This window comes from Mucor velutinosus (assembly GCF_035048745.1).
Source record: "Mucor velutinosus strain NIH1002 chromosome Unknown tig00001563, whole genome shotgun sequence".
NCBI lineage: Eukaryota > Fungi > Mucoromycota > Mucoromycetes > Mucorales > Mucoraceae > Mucor > Mucor velutinosus.
The window spans coordinates 2,465,397-2,483,925 of record NW_027041904.1 but is presented as its reverse complement, the minus strand read 5'-3'; the positions used below and the strand labels follow the sequence as shown (position 1 = coordinate 2,483,925).

General features: G+C 41.3%; 5 protein-coding genes across 5 annotated transcripts; 2 read left to right on the top strand and 3 right to left on the bottom strand.

The window, feature by feature from the left end:
- Positions 1-84: 84 nt before the first annotated feature.
- On the bottom strand, positions 85-1,821 carry ATC70_009426 (uncharacterized protein; the record flags this gene model as incomplete). The annotated part of the gene is made up of 4 exons (XM_064828658.1): positions 85-857; positions 918-1,200; positions 1,256-1,498; positions 1,555-1,821. 4 exons carry the CDS (start codon positions 1,819-1,821, stop codon positions 85-87), a joined length of 1,566 nt encoding a protein of 521 aa, XP_064685860.1.
- Positions 1,822-3,882: 2,061 nt separating this feature from the next.
- On the top strand, positions 3,883-5,139 carry ATC70_009425 (uncharacterized protein; the record flags this gene model as incomplete). The annotated part of the gene is made up of 1 exon (XM_064828657.1): positions 3,883-5,139. One exon carries the CDS (start codon positions 3,883-3,885, stop codon positions 5,137-5,139), a length of 1,257 nt encoding a protein of 418 aa, XP_064685859.1.
- Positions 5,140-8,264: 3,125 nt separating this feature from the next.
- Positions 8,265-9,339, bottom strand: ATC70_009424 (Stc1 domain-containing protein; the record flags this gene model as incomplete). The annotated part of the gene is made up of 2 exons (XM_064828656.1): positions 8,265-9,158; positions 9,217-9,339. 2 exons carry the CDS (start codon positions 9,337-9,339, stop codon positions 8,265-8,267), a joined length of 1,017 nt encoding a protein of 338 aa, XP_064685858.1.
- Positions 9,340-11,535: 2,196 nt separating this feature from the next.
- On the bottom strand, positions 11,536-15,668 carry KIN28 (TFIIH complex serine/threonine-protein kinase subunit kin28; the record flags this gene model as incomplete). Its single annotated transcript, XM_064828655.1, has 8 exons — positions 11,536-11,778; positions 11,837-12,430; positions 12,487-13,687; positions 13,746-14,275; positions 14,327-14,747; positions 14,825-15,395; positions 15,450-15,591; positions 15,651-15,668. The coding sequence occupies 8 exons, from the start codon at positions 15,666-15,668 to the stop codon at positions 11,536-11,538; spliced, it is 3,720 nt and encodes a 1,239-aa protein (XP_064685857.1).
- Positions 15,669-16,826: 1,158 nt separating this feature from the next.
- ATC70_009422 (uncharacterized protein) lies at positions 16,827-18,502 on the top strand (the record flags this gene model as incomplete). The annotated part of the gene is made up of 2 exons (XM_064828654.1): positions 16,827-17,205; positions 17,265-18,502. The coding sequence occupies 2 exons, from the start codon at positions 16,827-16,829 to the stop codon at positions 18,500-18,502; spliced, it is 1,617 nt and encodes a 538-aa protein (XP_064685856.1).
- Between the last annotated feature and the right edge of the window lie 27 nt (positions 18,503-18,529).

Below are 18,529 nucleotides of genomic sequence, written 5' to 3'. Positions count from 1 at the left end.
TGCACCGTCTAGTCTATATAAACCCTTTACCACTAATAAATTACCACGCTAAGTATCTACTCTTTCCATTTAAAAACATGCGTTTTATTGTACAATGCTCTTTTCTAACTCTGTGAATTGATCAGCATGATCCATGTACTTTTTGCATTTGTTTGAATCAGGCTCACAAATCAAATCTAATCCTGAAAAGGGGTGCTCTGCCATCATGTCTTCAAACGACTTGTCTTGCAAGGCAAATTTAGCCAGCAAAGCACCACCTAAACTTGCACCATTCATACCCTTTTGTCTATACACAGGTAATCCCAAGATGTTGGACAGTGCTTGCAAGATGTTTGGATTTGCAGCAGCACCACCTGAAGCCAATACGCGCTTGACATGATCGCCACCCATACGTCGAAGTCTGATTTTCATAGACATGAATTGCGATTCCACAATAGCCTTTACATTGACCGTCTTATCACTGAATTCTTTTACGCCCTTGTTGTTTTCAAATCGATATATGCCCTTGGCAAACGGAATGATTTCTTGCATCCAGTAATAATAACCCACACAGCCATCCAAGATGGCCTCCTTGTTGTTGAGATACTCATTAAATGTGTCCCAGTTGCCATCAGCGTATTCGTCTCTAATAAACTCACGAGCCAAGGAACCATTCTTGTAACAAAGCATACCCATAAAGCCTTCTGGGTCAGTAGGATGAGCCATCAAATGAGATTCTGTGGTTGTAGCAGCACCCTTTTTCAGGTAGACAAGAACCGTATCCGATGTGCCTAATGACACCACACAATCACCCTCACTCAAATTCATAGAGACCAGTGTTGCTGAATTGTCACCAGTGAATGGCATGATTTTGCACTCTGTTCATTCAAATGAGTCAACACACTCTATGGAGCCCATGAAATCAAAGTCTAATGTACCTGGATCAAATCCATATCGCCTTACATAATATTTACTAATCTTGCCAAGCACAGTGCCACCCTCCACAGGCTCTTTTGCTAGCTTATCTGCCAAATCCTCGCCACCGCATTGCCTCAATAGCTTGTCGTCCCATTTATGAGAGTCAATGTTCATCATGTTTGTTCCTGAACCTTCAGCCGCGTCTACAGGGCTAAATTCACCCAATAAAAGAGTCGCCAACAACGAACTCACCAAATTAATGCGCGCGGTTTGATTATAAGCAGCCTTGTTGTGGTGATAAATCTATGAGCCCAAGTTGGTTTCGACTTGCTACGTCAGGCGAACTGTTTCCTTTTACCTTAGCAATCTGATTTCCAGTGAATCTCTCGTACGCCTTTGAACCAGTGAGCTTGGCTAATTCTGCAGGACCGCCAACCAAATCCTCCAAGGCACGGCATTCAGTTGTTGTGCTAGCATCTTGCCAAATAGGTGATTGATTGATTGAGAATGCGTCTTTCAATTGATCAGCCAGAGTACTTTTATCATTCAGCTGAGACAGCTTGTCAATGCCCGACTTATTCCAATACACACTTCCATGTTGCTAATAAAGAAGCGAGTTAATGGCCCTCGTACACAAACACGTTGGTAACCCTTTACCTGACCAGCGCCTGAGATGCCTCGAATGGATCCAACATACAGCGTGTCTTTCAGTGCTTGCATCAACAGATCTAAGGCTTTTACCCACATCAACGTAGGCGACGTAACTACATTGTCGTTTACAATAGCGCCATGTTTGGTCTTGAATTCAGGCAAATCCTTATCAAAATTCACAGCCTTCTCCCAAACAATGTCATGTTTCTCGTTGATTAAAGTACATTTCAATTGCTGTGTAGATAAATCAAGGCCGAGGTAATAGTGCTCCATCTTGTATCATGCGTGATGAGGTTAAAAAAGAGAGAAAGTGATGGCTTTATTTTATAGACTTTAGCAGGTTTCCAATTGACAGAGCCAACCCCGCTGTTTTATCCGATTGGCAAAAACTTTCATTTACTTTTATGGGTTCATATTCTCCGGCTTTGCTTGAATGGAGGATGGATCTAGTTATTACCCATAAACATCGTATATCTCTCATTTGTCAGTTTTTTTTTAGAGAGTGTAGATTACGGCGTTGCTGTATTGATCAACACATTTAACTGATGTTCCATTTTTTGAATTGGATCAAATCAAATGAGCATGATTGCTCCTCAGAGGCGGCAAGATCCATTATCAAACTACGATATATCTTATTAGAAACAACTGTCAATATTCTTTGCAAAAAGTCGTCTTCCTTATGATTATGTTTGCTTTGTTATGGATGAGTACTCTGATAAACTTGAATGATGGTAATGTACCTTTCTTTTATTAACAAATTTTTCAGGTACACAAGCTGTTGAGTAGTTGATAACTAGCTGATCTATCTCGCTACGCTCGATGTCGGTGTCACCCTGTGGGCTCTTGTCAAAGACATTTTAAACCAGATATAATAAAATTTTGGTATATCAAGTAGATTTTAAACAATTTATTACAAGTAAAAGAAAGATTATATTAGAGCCACCAGGAGGAAGAGAGGAGGTATTTCCCTCAGCATCCTTTTTGCTTACACTTATATCAAACAAAGCCCATTATTGAGACGATATGAAAGAAAATTCAAGTTTTATGCAGCATTTGTACATCACAATTGTCATATCATTCACTGCTGCTGATGCTCTTAATAAGATGGCGACATAAAGCTGGCCATAAGTAAAAACAGGTCTTGTGTAAGATCTACAGCGACTTTTTTAAGATATTGTCATTGCAAAATACACCTTCATGAGTCAAATCTCCCCAAAAAAGTATTTGAGTTAAGCAATTGTTCTTTCAAATTCATGATTCTCGTTTAATCAAAATCGCAATCATCATTGTTTTCAACAGAAAGGCATTTAGGTCAGCCAGCAGCAATGCCTCCCGCCAAAAATTGATTCAAGCTCAGTTTATCTTTTTCTGTTCAAGATTGGACAGATTTCGTTTTTTTTTCGACTTCTTTAATCTATTCTGAAATATCCGACTATATAAACTGTAACGATCACCCTACGCTTCCTAATACATTCTTGAAGTACTTTTCAAGATGCTCCCAATGGTGTTAACTGAAACAAGTGTTTTGACTGAAATTATTGAGCAATTTAATAAAGTTTGAAATGAGGTCTTTAGCGAAAATAGCCATATTTTGCATATGAAAACCTCATAAAAGTGGTTTCAGAGGCTGCTTTGAATCGAGAGAAACATTTTGATTTGATATATATTATAGTAAAAACCTTCATTTTCAAGGTGAAAAACACGATCGTTTAATTTTTGATGAAAACCATGAGGTACCCCTCATGCTTTTTAGCCGATTTTTGGCCGTGTTTTCTTGGCCCAAAAAGTTGCGCAGAGGTGTCAGGAAGTTACTACTACTCAAGTACGATTGTTTGGCGTCATTCCGGTGGCTCAGAAAGATCTATATGTCAAGATATGAAGGTTTGTAATGATTGCTATAAACAAATCATTTGACTACATCAGTGTAAAAATGACATTATTCATTGCTGTACATACCAAATCTAGCTGCGTCTTGAGTTTTGATGTGACATCCCGTACGCTCTATCCTAACGTTTCATTAAATAAATGACTGGCCTTTTCACTAAACCTAATCATCTGTATTTCTCGTTATATTCCATTGGTATATGTATGTCATTAGCATGATTAGGTGTGCCCTGAGAAAACACGGAAAAGGAACAAATGTCTGGTAGATGCTCCATCCGAAAAATGAAGCACTCGGACCCTCAACTTTTCTACCGTTCGAGATACACAAGATTACAGTATAGATTGCATCTTGTCTTGAAAGTAATTTCATCTCTTTCACTCTTTTTTTTCTTTTTCTTTTTATATTTGCATCTACTCCCATCGCATCAACAACAGCAAAATTACCAACACATGCTGGAAGCACTGGTTCAAAAGCTAGCATTGTATTCAGGCTGTGCAGTACCTTCCATCATCTTTTACCTTGTTACGAGGAAACAGACGATTAAACGGGCAAACAATGGACCTCCAGACTGGGTGCTTGTGCTTATCGGTTTTGTCGAAGTGGTTGTGCCTGTGATGTATGATGGTAGAGGTACTGTGCTTGATCGTGTTATATGTGCTATTATGGCCATCGTCATGACATCGGGCATGTTCTTTTACGTTCGTGATCGGCAACAGACTCCGGAAGGTGGCAAGATACAACCTTTCTATAACATCTTGACTCACTGGAATGAAGCACCTTCAACCACTGCAACTAACACTCACGATCATAAAAAGAACGATAACGCCACGCAACAAAAACAGTTAATGCTGTCAGACATTCGCATGGATGCCTTCAAGTTTCTGCTGAGGGCCATCGTTTATACTCTGCTCTACATTCCCGTGTTCTCTACCATGGACGGCTTTATCCGTGCCTGCCGAGAGCCTCCTGAAATTTTAACAGCTATACCTTACATTAGACGGCTGTTTGCTGCGCCTATTCCATTTGCTTCCACATTTTATTACATCTGGGTGGGCGTTACACTCACACTTCATATTGCCATTGTTCCTCTTGTGCATCTCATTGCACATGCTGTTCAACTGAATATCATTGCTTGGATTCCTAATATGAATTACAAGACTTTGGTCAAACTGCATTCTGAATTGGCTCATTTTGTGGCACAGCCTCCATTATTTGACAAACCTTGGTTGACTCGATCTGTTTACGATCTCTGGTCGCATCGTTGGCATCAAATTTTTAGACCTGGTTTTCATCAGGTAGCATATAATCCAATTCGTCGTTTATTTGGTCAAAAGTATAAACACATTGGCCGAATTGCTGGCACCATTGCCGTCTTTGCTTGTTCGGGGTTGATGCACGACTATATTATCCTCGCTTCATTGGGTCCTAGCAATTATAATCAGCCTGGAGTGTTTGGCTATCAAACACTGTTCTTTATGCTGCAAGCACTGGCTACCCTTGTATCTGTCATGAGCCCAAGGTTGCCTACTTGGCTGGCTCGTACTTTGACTTGGTTCTGGGTATTGTACACAGCGCCTCTCTTTGTCGAGCCTTACTTGAGAATTGGGTTACACCATAGTGCCACGGTTCCTGGCTTCCCTAAATTCATGGATGCTCCTCTTCAGGGCATTTGTCCATATGGTCCTCGTGGGCTTATCAATCAATAGAATATCAATACATATATACAAATCCTTTTTTAAATTACTTTGCCGCATATCATTTCTTATATAGTACTATTGATTCAATCATCAATAAACTAAGGCCTGTGAATCATCCTATCATTGAATCTTAACAACTAGGATGCTAATTTTGCATCTGGCATTTGGGTGAGTAATCTACAACGACTACACCTAAAAAAGATAAACTTGCAAAGCAATAGTAAAAAAAGACGGTTAGGCTAGCCTTCTGTACTTTGCAAGTCGCAACACCCTTCTTGCCAGCTTCAAATGCTTTGCCATAAAGAAAGGCATCACTGAATTTACCAGCAAGCTGCAGCCGCCGTCAGAACCCATTAAACCTCCGTTTGCCATTCTGTCTTGATTCGTTCATTTTCACAAGTTTTGGATTCGATTCGACCTATTTTGAGGCCTCGGCTAAGGCATTTCGTCGGGCTGTCCTTTCGTCTGTGGTCTCTCCTTTGGCATTGCGCAAAATCTCTGCGTCCAGCTGGAAATTTTTTTGGTCCCTGTCTCTTACCACTGTCCAACGTAATGTGATATACCGTCTCATTCTGGGTCGAATTCCTCACCGCCGATTTTTGCATTTTATTATGCCCAAAGTCTTTGAGTCTCCTCTCTGTCCAGTTTGTTTGTCTATGAACGATTCCCCAAGTCACCTCCTCTTTCATTGTCCTTCTAAAGAGAAAGTTTGGCAGGGAGTCATCTTCGAGTTTCTGTGGCCTACCACCTCGATTCTAGATATTAAAGAGGCTCTTCTGCAACTTGATTTCTCCAACGTTTGGTATTGCCAAATTGCTGGAATCAAGCCTTTCCGAATCCTCATCATCACCCTTGGTCAACTGTGGCTTGCCCACATGAGGTTCATCTATGACAATGTTCCTATGGGCCATACAGCGATATTGGCCAGTATTCGAACCAGTGTTCGTCAGACCATTGCGGAAGATCAGTGCCATTCCCTCCTGTAATCCAAAGCCAATTATTAGATAGTTTTTTTTTTATATAGTTTAGTTTAGTATATTATTCTTCATATTTTAGCTTATAGTTATCCAATTCTTTATCTAAATTGCACTCGCCTCTTCACTCTGACCTATTACTCTCAGTGTACGCGAATCAATCAATAAACAAAATTTTTAAAAAAAAACGACCTATTTTGATAGATTCGACTATGTAGACTGTGCGAATCACCCCATACTCCCTTATGCTTTTTAGGGGCACTTTTCATGGCGCATCTAACCGTGCTAATTTCAAGAGGTGTTTTGAACAAGCTTACTGAGCAACCTTTGAAAATATGAAATGCGGTTTTTGGCCAAAATGACTAGATTTTGTATACAAAAGTCTTGCAAAGGTGCTTTCAGGGGTTGCTGTGAATCGAGAGGAACATTCTGATATAATATATGCCATAGTAAAAGTCTTTGTTTTCATGGTGAAAAACACGATCGTTTGATTTTTGGTGAAAATGATGAGGTATCCCCTCATGGTTTTTTGGTCGATTTTTGACAATCTCAAAAAAGTTGAGCAAAGGCCTCAGTAAGTAAGTGCCAAGCCAAAGTAATTATTTGGTGCTATCCTGGCAGTTTAAAACGGCTTGTAGAGCGAGAAATCGCGGCCCAAAGGTAAGCAGGCTTTGCTGTGTTTTGCATACTTTTGAGCAGTGAGAGGCAATGTTAGCATGATATCTATCCGTATATGAATTGTTCTCATCAAGACAGAGATGAACATCCTAGAGGTGTCAGATTTGCAGCTATAGATTGCTTACGAAAGGTTTTAGGCATCGTGAAATGTCATAGAGTGTACATTACACTTGATGTATTTATTGAAAGGATATATGCTTTGACCGATATGATAACTCATGCTTTACAGAATACCCAATGAATGCTGTTGGATTCATCTGATTAAGAACTTAATTGATGGGCTAAAAGATGACAAACAAGGAACTCTACAGCGAGAGGAGGTGCGGGGCTATGGTAACTTACTTGAAGGAAGGATGAACCGAATCTGCAAAGGTGTCTGTGCAACATGATCTAAAACTGTTCTTCCATAATGATAGGAAACATGATATCCCCATAAAAGTTGATTTACATTTGCCTTATCAGATACTATTGAATGGGAAACTCATGTGTAATATGTTCAAGGTGTTACAATGATAATCAAACAGCTGTAATGTTTGTTGAAAATGTTTGTGTTGTTTGAAAGGTTTATTATTACCATTGTGACTCATGTAAAAGGAATGGTATTTATCCTTGCCATGATGCCGGCAGCATGTATATATATGGCTTATCAATCATCATTTATATTTAAGATCCAAGAACAAATTAGATAGTGTAACCCTCGTTGTTGGGCCTCTTGGTGTAGTCCCTTTTGTGTCGGAGCGAGTGCGTTGGGGGGGGGGGGCAACAGGCACATCTTGCTCGTCGCTCCCAAAATATAAATCAATTTACCCGTATCAAAAATATTATTTCCTGTCAGCAAAACTCGCTGTATACTCCACAACTCCCCGCAAGAGCGCGTTTCCGCTTCTTCTTGTTAAATAAGATTTAAATTCATTCCATGTGTAAGATGGTTCGTTGTACAAACAAACACATAGCACTTGTTTGCCCCTGTAGTCAGATTCATTTGATCTATGTAATGATCATTATTGGCTGGTATGGTGACAAGATGTTACACATGAAAGATAAGACCAGTGTCTTTTGTGTAGCATTGTGTAGGATTACGTATAATTTCCAAATCTCTCTTGAGCTTACAATCTACCCAATCAATGACCAGATGATTCATTATCAAGCTGTAAGCATTGGAAACGATCTGATTAGATTTCATCTCAAGATTCTATTTTGATAAAATAGTTGTGTTATTATTAATATCCTTGATTTGGTGTATGATTTATTATGTACAGTTAAACGGAACCAGGAATAGCAAAAACTAGTGCAAATTTGTGGGTTTTGGAGAGTGTGTGTGCGAAAAGAGTAGGGGTTTTTTGATTTTTTTTTTCTGGATGATTGAATCCAAAAGAGTAGCAAAGGGGGGGAATAATATTATGTTACATTTTGTATTAATATGAGGAGAATGTATCTTGAGTGTAAGGGTGTTAATATAGTATAGATGGGGTGTCGAGTTATTTACAAACTGAGAATATTCTTGTCTTGAATAGCAACATCATTTGAGCTACTGATGAACCATTTGAAATATTCATACACACTCCAGCTAATGGCTGCACTTGGCATGTTGGTGAGCACTCTAGGCTTGAATCCTCTAAAGAAACCTCTGATTCCATATCTTTCCTTGATAATATTTACAGCTTCCATCAATCCTGATGCATTTCGAATACGGGGATCGGTATTGGTACCACGGGTTTGCAGCAAGGTCTTGACAACATCTAGTGGTGTAGTGACAGAAGATGCAATGGCACCAGCTAAACCACCGGCAATAGCATGGGTTTTAGGGTCGTATTCACCAGTAGGGTTGATAACTTTACGGAAAAATTCATAGGTAGCAAATTGAATAGATTGGAATGGCACAGACATGGTTAGAGTGGTAGGAAGAGAGATATAGAAGGCAACGAGACCTTCCTTGGCATACACATTGCGAGCACATTCCCTGACAGAGCGATAGGCGCTATCACCAAGTTGCATACGTTGCTTGATCACATCGAAAGGATTCATAAGGGTATCGTGGGCTAGAGTAGCACAGGCACCAGCAGCAGCATTGGTCAAAGGATGATGTCCACCAGCATTGCCACCAAAGGCTTCTTTACAGGCTTCGTAAGTAGCAAAATGAACTGCATGTGCAGGGCCGGCGCCCAACACAACAGAGTTAACACCACGCCAAAGGTTGCGTGAAGCTGATTTGATGTTTTTGACTGAAGGTTCTGAAGTTGATTCTAAAATGGCAGAAGAATGCACATGGCGATGATGTTTACTGTGGTGAGGTGAGCCAAACACTTGAGATCTAGCAGCAGCGGTTGCGGCAGCATTTGGTGTAGTAGCAACTGATTGAATGACTTGCATGCGAGTCTAGAGGGGCAAATGTATTAGTAAGACTAGTTAATATATAGCTGGCTATGGAGTGTACCTTGATACTGTCTACAGGATACATGGCACAGTGCTCAGCAATACCAGCGAGAGCACCAGCCATAGCATCTTGAGAAAGTGTAGCGTTGCTTCCAAGAGATTCGTAATCGTAATCGTCTGACATGATGGTTATTATAAGAAGGAGAGGGGAGTTATTGAGAAAGAAGAGGCTGTTAATCAGAAAATAGAGAAAAAGAGAAAGCAAGGCGGAATAAGCGAAGGCTATTTTATAGAAGCAATCAACAAAAAATCTGATTACAAAAAGTAGCCTCCTATTAAAAAGTAAATAAATACATGTTACAAACCAATCAAAGTCTATCTGATAAGAATATTTCATGGCCCATCTCCCATCGTCCGTACACCCCCGCGTTGTTGTACAACAGAAAAAAAAAAATTTTTCATCAAAACAGCCCTCTCCTTCCCCCCCCTTGTCTATTGAGTCCTGTCCAATAGATTTGATTATACAAATCTGATATAACAACATCATAGAGATGATCAAGTCAAACAAGGTTGCATGCCATCTAATCGTGGGCAATCCGCATCATGTTGAACAGTGTTATCAGATGGAGATGTTTTTATATCACATTCGTTTATTCTCTCTATAAATACAAATATAAATGCATCCCTTCTTCTTTAGTAAGATGTCTCGTGCGACAATCCATCTGATAACAAAATTGAGTTATTTACTAGGTATAACTGATAATCTATTACCTATGTTCCTTTCTTTCCGGGTATAACTTGACTAATGGTTGCTCAATGTCAATGTTTAATGAAAACTTAATTCCCTACCTCTCCGGCAATGCAATATCTCGTCTTCCAACCATCCCCCTAAAAAAATTGGCCAATAAAATTGAATATTTGTAATACTATATTGGTTAACATTCGCCATGTTTATGAAACAAAAATGCATTGCTTTTGATCATAAATGAGCAGCTGCATCCATGAAATGTATTGATTTGAAGCAGATGTACCTGGTACGACGGCGCAAAAGGCAGAGCAAAACATTCAGTGGGTAATCTCGACGCTACATTGCAGCGGCTTGAGGATCTGATAAGAAATTCATGTTGTGCAATGATGATGACTGGACCTCCGTGAGAGAATACCATGTATCGACATCTGAAATGTAGTCCGTCGATAAAAACAAATTGTAAATCAAGAGTGCTATTTGTGAGGCGGCATACACAACCCTCTGTAGCATTGACTAGACAGGGGAAATACGTCATAGTATACTCTGATTCTATTAAAATAATTCAAGTTATAACATTTCATTACAACAAATGATTTTTATACACGATCTGTAACTGTAAATATGACTTTACCAAGATACTCCACGTCTAATTAATGGGGCAGTAGATGTACGGGCAGACATCATGCTAACATTGCCTCTCACTGCTCAAAAGTATGCAAAACACAGCAAAGCCTGCTTACCTTTGGGCCGCGATTTCTCGCTCTACAAGCCGTTTTAAACTGCCAGGATAGCACCAAATAATTACTTTGGCTTGGCACTTACTTACTGAGGCCTTTGCTCAACTTTTTTGAGATTGTCAAAAATCGACCAAAAAACCATGAGGGGATACCTCATCATTTTCACCAAAAATCAAACGATCGTGTTTTTCACCATGAAAACAAAGACTTTTACTATGGCATATATTATATCAGAATGTTCCTCTCGATTCACAGCAACCCCTGAAAGCACCTTTGCAAGACTTTTGTATACAAAATCTAGTCATTTTGGCCAAAAACCGCATTTCATATTTTCAAAGGTTGCTCAGTAAGCTTGTTCAAAACACCTCTTGAAATTAGCACGGTTAGATGCGCCATGAAAAGTGCTCCTAAAAAGCATAAGAGAGTATGGGGTGATTCGCACAGTCTACATAGTCGAATCTATCAAAATAGGTCGAATCGAATCCAAAACTTGTGAAAATGAACGAATCAAGACAGAATGGCAAACGGAGGTTTAATGGGTTCTGACGGCGGCTGCAGCTTGCTGGTAAATTCAGTGATGCCTTTCTTTATGGCAAAGCATTTGAAGCTGGCAAGAAGGGTGTTGCGACTTGCAAAGTACAGAAGGCTAGCCTAACCATCTCCCTTTACTATTGCTTTGCAAGTTTATCTTTGTTAGGTGTAGTCATTGCAAATTGCTCTTCCATAGGCAAACATTACTGAGTATTGCAAAATTGTGACCTTACATGCTCAAAAATTGCATTTGACACTTTGAGCATGAGCTCTAGTGTACATGTACACAAGATTATGTGCTTCAATTTAATGAGATACAACAGTTTATTATTCATCAAAGTAAACAACACTACTCATAATAGTGTTAAATCATCACGCGAAGGCCAGATCCAGCAAATCCAATCTGAGAGACTTCACAAACAGTACATATCTTGTCTTTGAATTCAAGTTTATAAGAGGCCTGACAAAAAGGGCATGCTATCTTGGGTGACCCTTTGAAAATAGGGGTATAGGTTATACCACATACAACGAAAGGGTTGTATTGATCATAATCAAGCTGCACTTCGTCCCCCAAATTTCTCTCGCAAACAGCCAAGATTTGTCGTGCCTGTATCCATCATGTCAATTACTATAAACATCCTGATTGAATATACGTGCTCACTCACCTCATCAGCAATCTTTTTGGATGGAGCTAGCTCCAATAATCTTGTGCAAAAATGACTTGCCGTACTGAAATTCTTGAGCTTGAATGCCTGTCTAGCAGCTTGACGTAAAGCTAATTGCAAATGGGGTGGTTGCATTTGACAATGTGTAAAGTAAGCAGCTAATTCCAGCGCTCGCTTTGTATTGTTCGGATCGTTAGCTGCAATTGATCGACGTTGTTGCTCGATCGCCAGACCCATCGCATACTCGCGGCATATTTGCACGAGTTGGTTGGCTTCATCTACCTCTGATTGAGAATCAACAACAGTAAACAAGACAGAATGCAGCAAAGCCTTGAATTGAGTGGCACTAGCTGGCAATCTTCCGCTGGTAAAGTATTTGTACGCAAGTTGAAGTTGTACAGTTAATAGGTTCTGAAAGTTGTAGGCAGCAGCTGGACGACTATTTCGAGCACTTGCTCCATAACGGCGCAAATAGACGTACAAGGATGGATTGGAAGCAATGGCAGGCACAAGAGCACGAGACGCTTGGTACACGGTAAAAAAGTATGATTTGAGTGGCGCAAACTGGACGACGCCCACTTGACTATTCAGAATCTACCATCACATAATCGGTTAGCAATGGTTGGCAAGTTTCATACGAATACACAAACCTGCATGGCTGTTTCGAAAGATCCAGCAGAGATGCAGTCTGTAGCCAAAGGAGATGCTTGTATCCACATGAAGGCCTCATTGAAGCCTGCAGCTGGAACAACAAATTCGGCCGTCTCTTTGGCTGCAACGTTGCTGATTTCAGCAGTGATTTCAGCGTGAATATCATCATCATCATCATCATCCCAGCCTCCCTCATCATCGTCTTGATCTTCCCTGTAGGTATCGTGGTCGTCTTGCAGCAACTCTTGATGCTTCTTGTTGGATGGGATGCCCAAGAGATCATCATCTCCCCAATCACCCTCTGCCTTCTCAATGCCGTCGATGCCTTGGTCATAATTGAATGCTGGCATGGGCGTGGCTGTATGCTTTTGACTATTGTTGTTGTTTGCGGCAAATATGCCCTCAAAAAAACTTTTTGATACAGTTAATAATGGCCAATTATGATCTTGCAGAGGTGTAACCGATTGCAGGAGGTGAGGTGTAGCACTATTGGCATGGTGATTGGGCAATTCAATATCCTCTTCCGTCTTTCCTGCTCTTGCTAAAATAGATTGTGCTAGTTCATAGAGACCATGAGACCTTGCTGTCATGTAAGCCAATGGTATTTGTCCAACATCTTGCAAAACTTGGATGCGTTCCGTCATGTCACCTAAATACATGGCGTTCTGGAATCGAGACGTTGGATCGGCGCGCAGCTCTGCAATCTTCATCATTTGACGCAGGTTGGTTTCATTACCGCTGGCAAGATAAAGGAACGAAAGACGATCATAGTTTTTGGTACGTTGATATGCTAATTCCACCATTTTGAAATTTCCATGCTTCAGTGCTTCTGATCCCAGCTTTTCCCAGTTCTCTCTGGTGTTTAGCTTTTGTGCAGTTTCCATGGCAGCGTCCAAATTACCGCATTCGAGGGCTAATTCAAACCGAGTGCGGTCATCACGGACAAAATGCAGTGCGATTTCAGGATATCCCTTTTGTAGCAGATAACCGATGATGGCCTGGCCTACCAGATTGGAATGGCGAATGATGTATAGCACTTCTTCGTATTTGCGATGCGTGAGTGCTAATTTAAACTTGTACTCAGTTGGATCAATGGCCAATTTGACAGCTTTGCCTTCGAGATCAAGCACCAAGAGCGATTTCCCCTTGACAGAGGCCATGTAGACGGGTTGGTCCAAGGTGTGGATAATACCATGATCACTGAGTAAAGCGTATCAGAGTATGTGATGCACATGTCCTAAAGAGCCTAATATCTTACCCCTGAGGCAAAGCATACTTGATGTGATTCAAAGTGCAATACAGAAACACACCTGATTCATCCCAAACACCACTTTTGATACGAATCGTTTCGTGGATTTGACAAAGCAGTTTCAGGTCTTTATCGATAAGCGTGATGGTATGTTTGCTCAACAGCGCTGCCATGGAATAGTCATTGGACCAGATGACATATTTGATAGTAGGAACCGGTAATTCTGCAAAGATACGTCGTTGTTGAATATCAAATAGAATGACCTTGTTTGCAGTAGTCAAAACCAACGATCCAGTGCCAGCATGGAATATATCTGTTACGCCTGCCACTGGTACTTTGAATGATTTAGTCACTGCATTGGATAAATCTCGAATCTCAATCTGTTGGTGCACTTTGTCAAAGACGGCAAATCGGTTGCGAGCAATAAATAAGGCATTATAGCCTGCTCCTCGCTTTGATTCGTCGTAAGGCTCTCCAAGGGCTCCAGCAGATGCATTTTTGGGTAGTTTGTACAATTCATACAAGCCTCCGTCTTCAGACTAAGTAACATGTCAGCATTGCGAGTCGTCTGTCTACCATGACACACTTACTGTGGTCACTAACACTGCTTTTTCCGCAGGGTTGTATGATAATGTTCTAGGAGGTACGTACTTTGACCCCAATTTACTGAGATTCAAGAGCTCTTGGCTTTTGGAGGCATCATGAACGTCTTGCACTTGCAGAATCTTCTTGTTGATGTGAAAAAGTTGGTTTTGACTGATTTGAAATGCTGGTCTCTCGCGTTCCAACTTGAACACAATCAAGCCATTGTCATGGCCCGCTGCAAAGAGGTTCAGCTCGGGATGAGATGTCAATACCCAAAACCTATCGTGGTCTCTCTTGAATGAAGATACAGCTGTTCTTTTGGTGAGATCCCACATACGAATGGCCTTATCCTCTCCTGCTGAAATGATGAGATCTTGTCGAGGGTGGAAGATGGCGCCCCATACATTGTTTGTTGAACCACGGCAGCTATCTACTTCCCAAGCCTTTGCTTCTATTTTGCCACATGTCAGTCAGGATCCTTCAAGGCACGAGTTCATGCCAACTTGCCGCTCATTCTCCACAATTTAACTTGTCTATCATCGCTGCCAGAGATGATCAGTGGCAACGTAGGGTGAAATGTTGCCCAGTTGACACCACGATCATGTCCTTCCAAAATGTACTTTACTGTAACTTCACTGATCCCAAACCCATCTGCCTGAAGACTGGATCTACCAAAGGGGTCATTCAAGGAGGGTATTGTGCCAGGACCAGCCCTATTTTTCTTGACTAAACCCGAGATATCCCACACACGCACTGTCTGATCCATCGAAGCAGACACTATGTAGTCCTGTGTTGGGTGAAACTGTGCGCTCATTACATAGTGATTGTGGCCTGTCAAGATGGCAATGCATTTTCTGGACTGCCAGTTCCAAATGCGAATGGTTTGATCGTCTGAAGCTGAAATGATCCAGGGGTGTTCATGATGAAAGTATACTGTGCGAACATAATCCAAATGGCCATTTAGTGTAAATAGGCATTTTCTCGTCTTGTAGTTCCAGACTCTGATTTTGTAGTCATCACCGCCAGACACAAACAGCGGCTGTGTAGAGTGGAATGCAACACCACGCACAGGTCCTAAGGTATGGGTTCAATACGCTGTTTTAACCTCAGTTCCAATTCATGCTCTACCTTGATGCTCCTCAAATCTCTCGATCAAAGTGCCCATTCGGTAATCCCACAGTTGAATGCAGCCATTGTGAAGAGAGGCCAATATCCAGGGCCTCTTGGTGTGGAACGAGATGCCTTTGACTCGGTTGCTTTTCGACTCAAACTAGTGTACATGTTGGATGAGATGTGAGAGATACGTGGTACCGCTACTCCGAGATTTACCTTTGTTAGCATCTGCATATTAATGAAGCTTGCTTGAACAATGAAAATAAACTGTTTGAGCAAGCAAAAAAAAAAAGGAGAGATATCTGCCCTGTTTCGAACAAACACGTGTCTCATAGACACAGTTCTCTGTGACGCTAAATGTTGTTGGGGAGCTTTATTGCCGTGTGATACAATCGTTGTTCATTCAACAGATGTGTGTGGTTCGCATGAGCAACGTTGCTAATCTGTATCAAGTGTTGGCGTATCCTCATCTAATAGGCTTAAAATGCATAATTAGGAAGATACCATGGCGTCCATCCATGAACCCGGATGAGAGATTCAAGCTTTCTGATGTAAATGCAAAAGAGTGTCATCGTCTTCAGATAAGGCTCATAAAGTTTGCATTAATGCAAATGTATTGGTACATTTTGAGTTCTGGTCAAGATGAGTTTCTTTGGTTGATAGTGGTGGATATGCAATGAATCTATCCAGATCAAAAAATTCCCACATTTCAGGGCCAGCAGACACCATTAATGCAAACGACCACCGAACGGAATATGGGCATTTTAGCGAGGGATTTAACCGAAAGAGCGTGTCATAGGCAGAGAGATGTGGCCAAGAGAGTTTATTCTCTCTGGGGTGTTACATATACTATCTGCACTCTGGCATTTTTTTTTTTTTAAAGTTTCGGGTGTAAAACGTCGATCCCATTTCCAGCGAAAAGTTTAAATAGCCAACGGGATCAGAAGACACTAACATAAGCCAATTGTCAAAAAGAGCAGGGTTTCCACCAAATCCATCATAACGTGGGCGATTTCAAGCAAGGCTGCATGATGGCAACAGCCAATGAATGCATGCAAGGAGGGAGGGATGGGAGACAAAGGAGCGCGAGAAGTGTGAACATGTGCGTCCAAGAGTGCTTGATAAAAAAAAAAAAATTCTGCGAACAAGTGTTACAAACATTTCGTTGACCTTGTTGTTGCATGAGAGCAAATCGAATTCAATGACTGGTCCTCTTGCAATTTTAATTGCTTTATTTAGATTCATCAAGAGTTTTTTTTTTTTTTTTTTTTTTTTTTTTTTTTTTTTTTTTTTTCACATTTGGACAAGTTGTATATAAATTGAATTCAAATCCTTTTTTTTTTCATCTCTTCTCTCTCACACACACACACTTTATTTTTTTTTTGTTACATCATGTCTACTGCTACATTGGGTTCTCCTCCCCTTTTACCGACTGAATTGCTCTCCAAAGATGAAGTAAGTATAGTGGCTCCATCAGAAGATAAGAAGATCCAAACCACCCCGCCCAAAACGCCGCCTGGAGAGAAAGTCTCTGCTGGTGAAGGCTTCCACCATAAGGGTGAACCACGCCGGATCTCTCAGGGTGAATTCGAGCCTGAACAGCACTTTTATCCTCGCGTACTGAATGCACAAATCCATCCTCTGATCCAATCCTTCTTTACACTGGGCAACGAAAGAATCATCGCGCGCTACACACATTTGAACCCTCAGGTCAAGGCAGAAGACTTGAAGGAAGTCTTGTCGTACAGTCCCAAACACTTTCAATGGGCTGGTAAGTGCACACCGTTATCCCAATGACCCAATTGACCTAATGAACCATGCATTTGCTAGGATCTGACTTGTTCAATGTCACTACAGCTTCTGGCCATCGTCAAATGATTGTAATTGAAACCAACTCGTGTCCATCTGGTCAAAAATCAATGCCATTGCTATCTGAAACCGATGAACACAACGAGCAAGGTGGCTATCGTCTGGTCATTGAATCTGCTTTTCAAGAGCAACTCTCAAAGGCAGATCCCAGTCTTGGCGGATTAGCTGTGGTATGTGACAAGAATATGATGGAATCCAGCGGTTATGCCGCGGTGTTGGCTGATGTCGCCAAAGAGCACGTCTGGCTTGCTGAATGGCACGTGGATGATCCAGATCCAGATATCAAATGGCAGGATCGTATCTTGTATATACGTGACAAGGACCAAGTGTGGCATCCTATACGCGCCTGTTTCCGTTATCTCACTCAGAAGCCCTGGAACCGATTCCCTCTCAAGACCAAGACGATTGTCATGAACCAAATCATCAGCTGTCTCGCCGGTGGTCGTAACAAGATGATGGCAGCAAGAGCCTACGACTTTTACAACAAGGACATTGTTAGTACGGGCCTAAGTATAAAAACGCCAGAGACCATCAACAATGTAACACGCGGTGAGATACCTCTGTGGATCAGCTCAATGGGAGGACATGCAGTGCTCAAGGTGCCTTACAGCAATGCAGGACAAGGGGTGTATACAATCACGAATCAGACGGAACTAGATGATTTCATGGGCCAAGACCATCATTACGACAAGTTTATTGTTCAATCACTTGTGGGTAACGCCTCCTGGTCAAGTGTCACAACGGCTGGAAAATTCTATCATGTCGGCACAATTCCAAATAAGAAGAGTAATACATACGTAAGTGATCTCCGTATGATGGTGACTGGCAGCGAGCATGGATTTAGGCCCATCTGTATATACGGACGCAAGGCAAGACTACCTCTGACTGGCGACTTGCAGCCTGATGCCAACACCTGGGACATGCTGGGCACAAACCTGTCTGTTAAATTGCCTGACGGTGGATGGACAACAGATACTTCAAGACTGATCTTGATGGACAGAAAGGACTTTAACCAGCTTGGTCTAGGCATTGATGATTTGATTGATGCTTATATCCAGACCGTCCTGGCGGTAATTGCCATTGATCGCATGGCTACTCGCTTGATGGCCAACGGTGAATTTGACTATAGCTTATTTGAAAGCCTTAATCCTGATAATGCGCTCATGAATGAAATCAGAGAGGCAAATGAAGACTTTTAGATTAATAACATCTATTGAAAGCACACA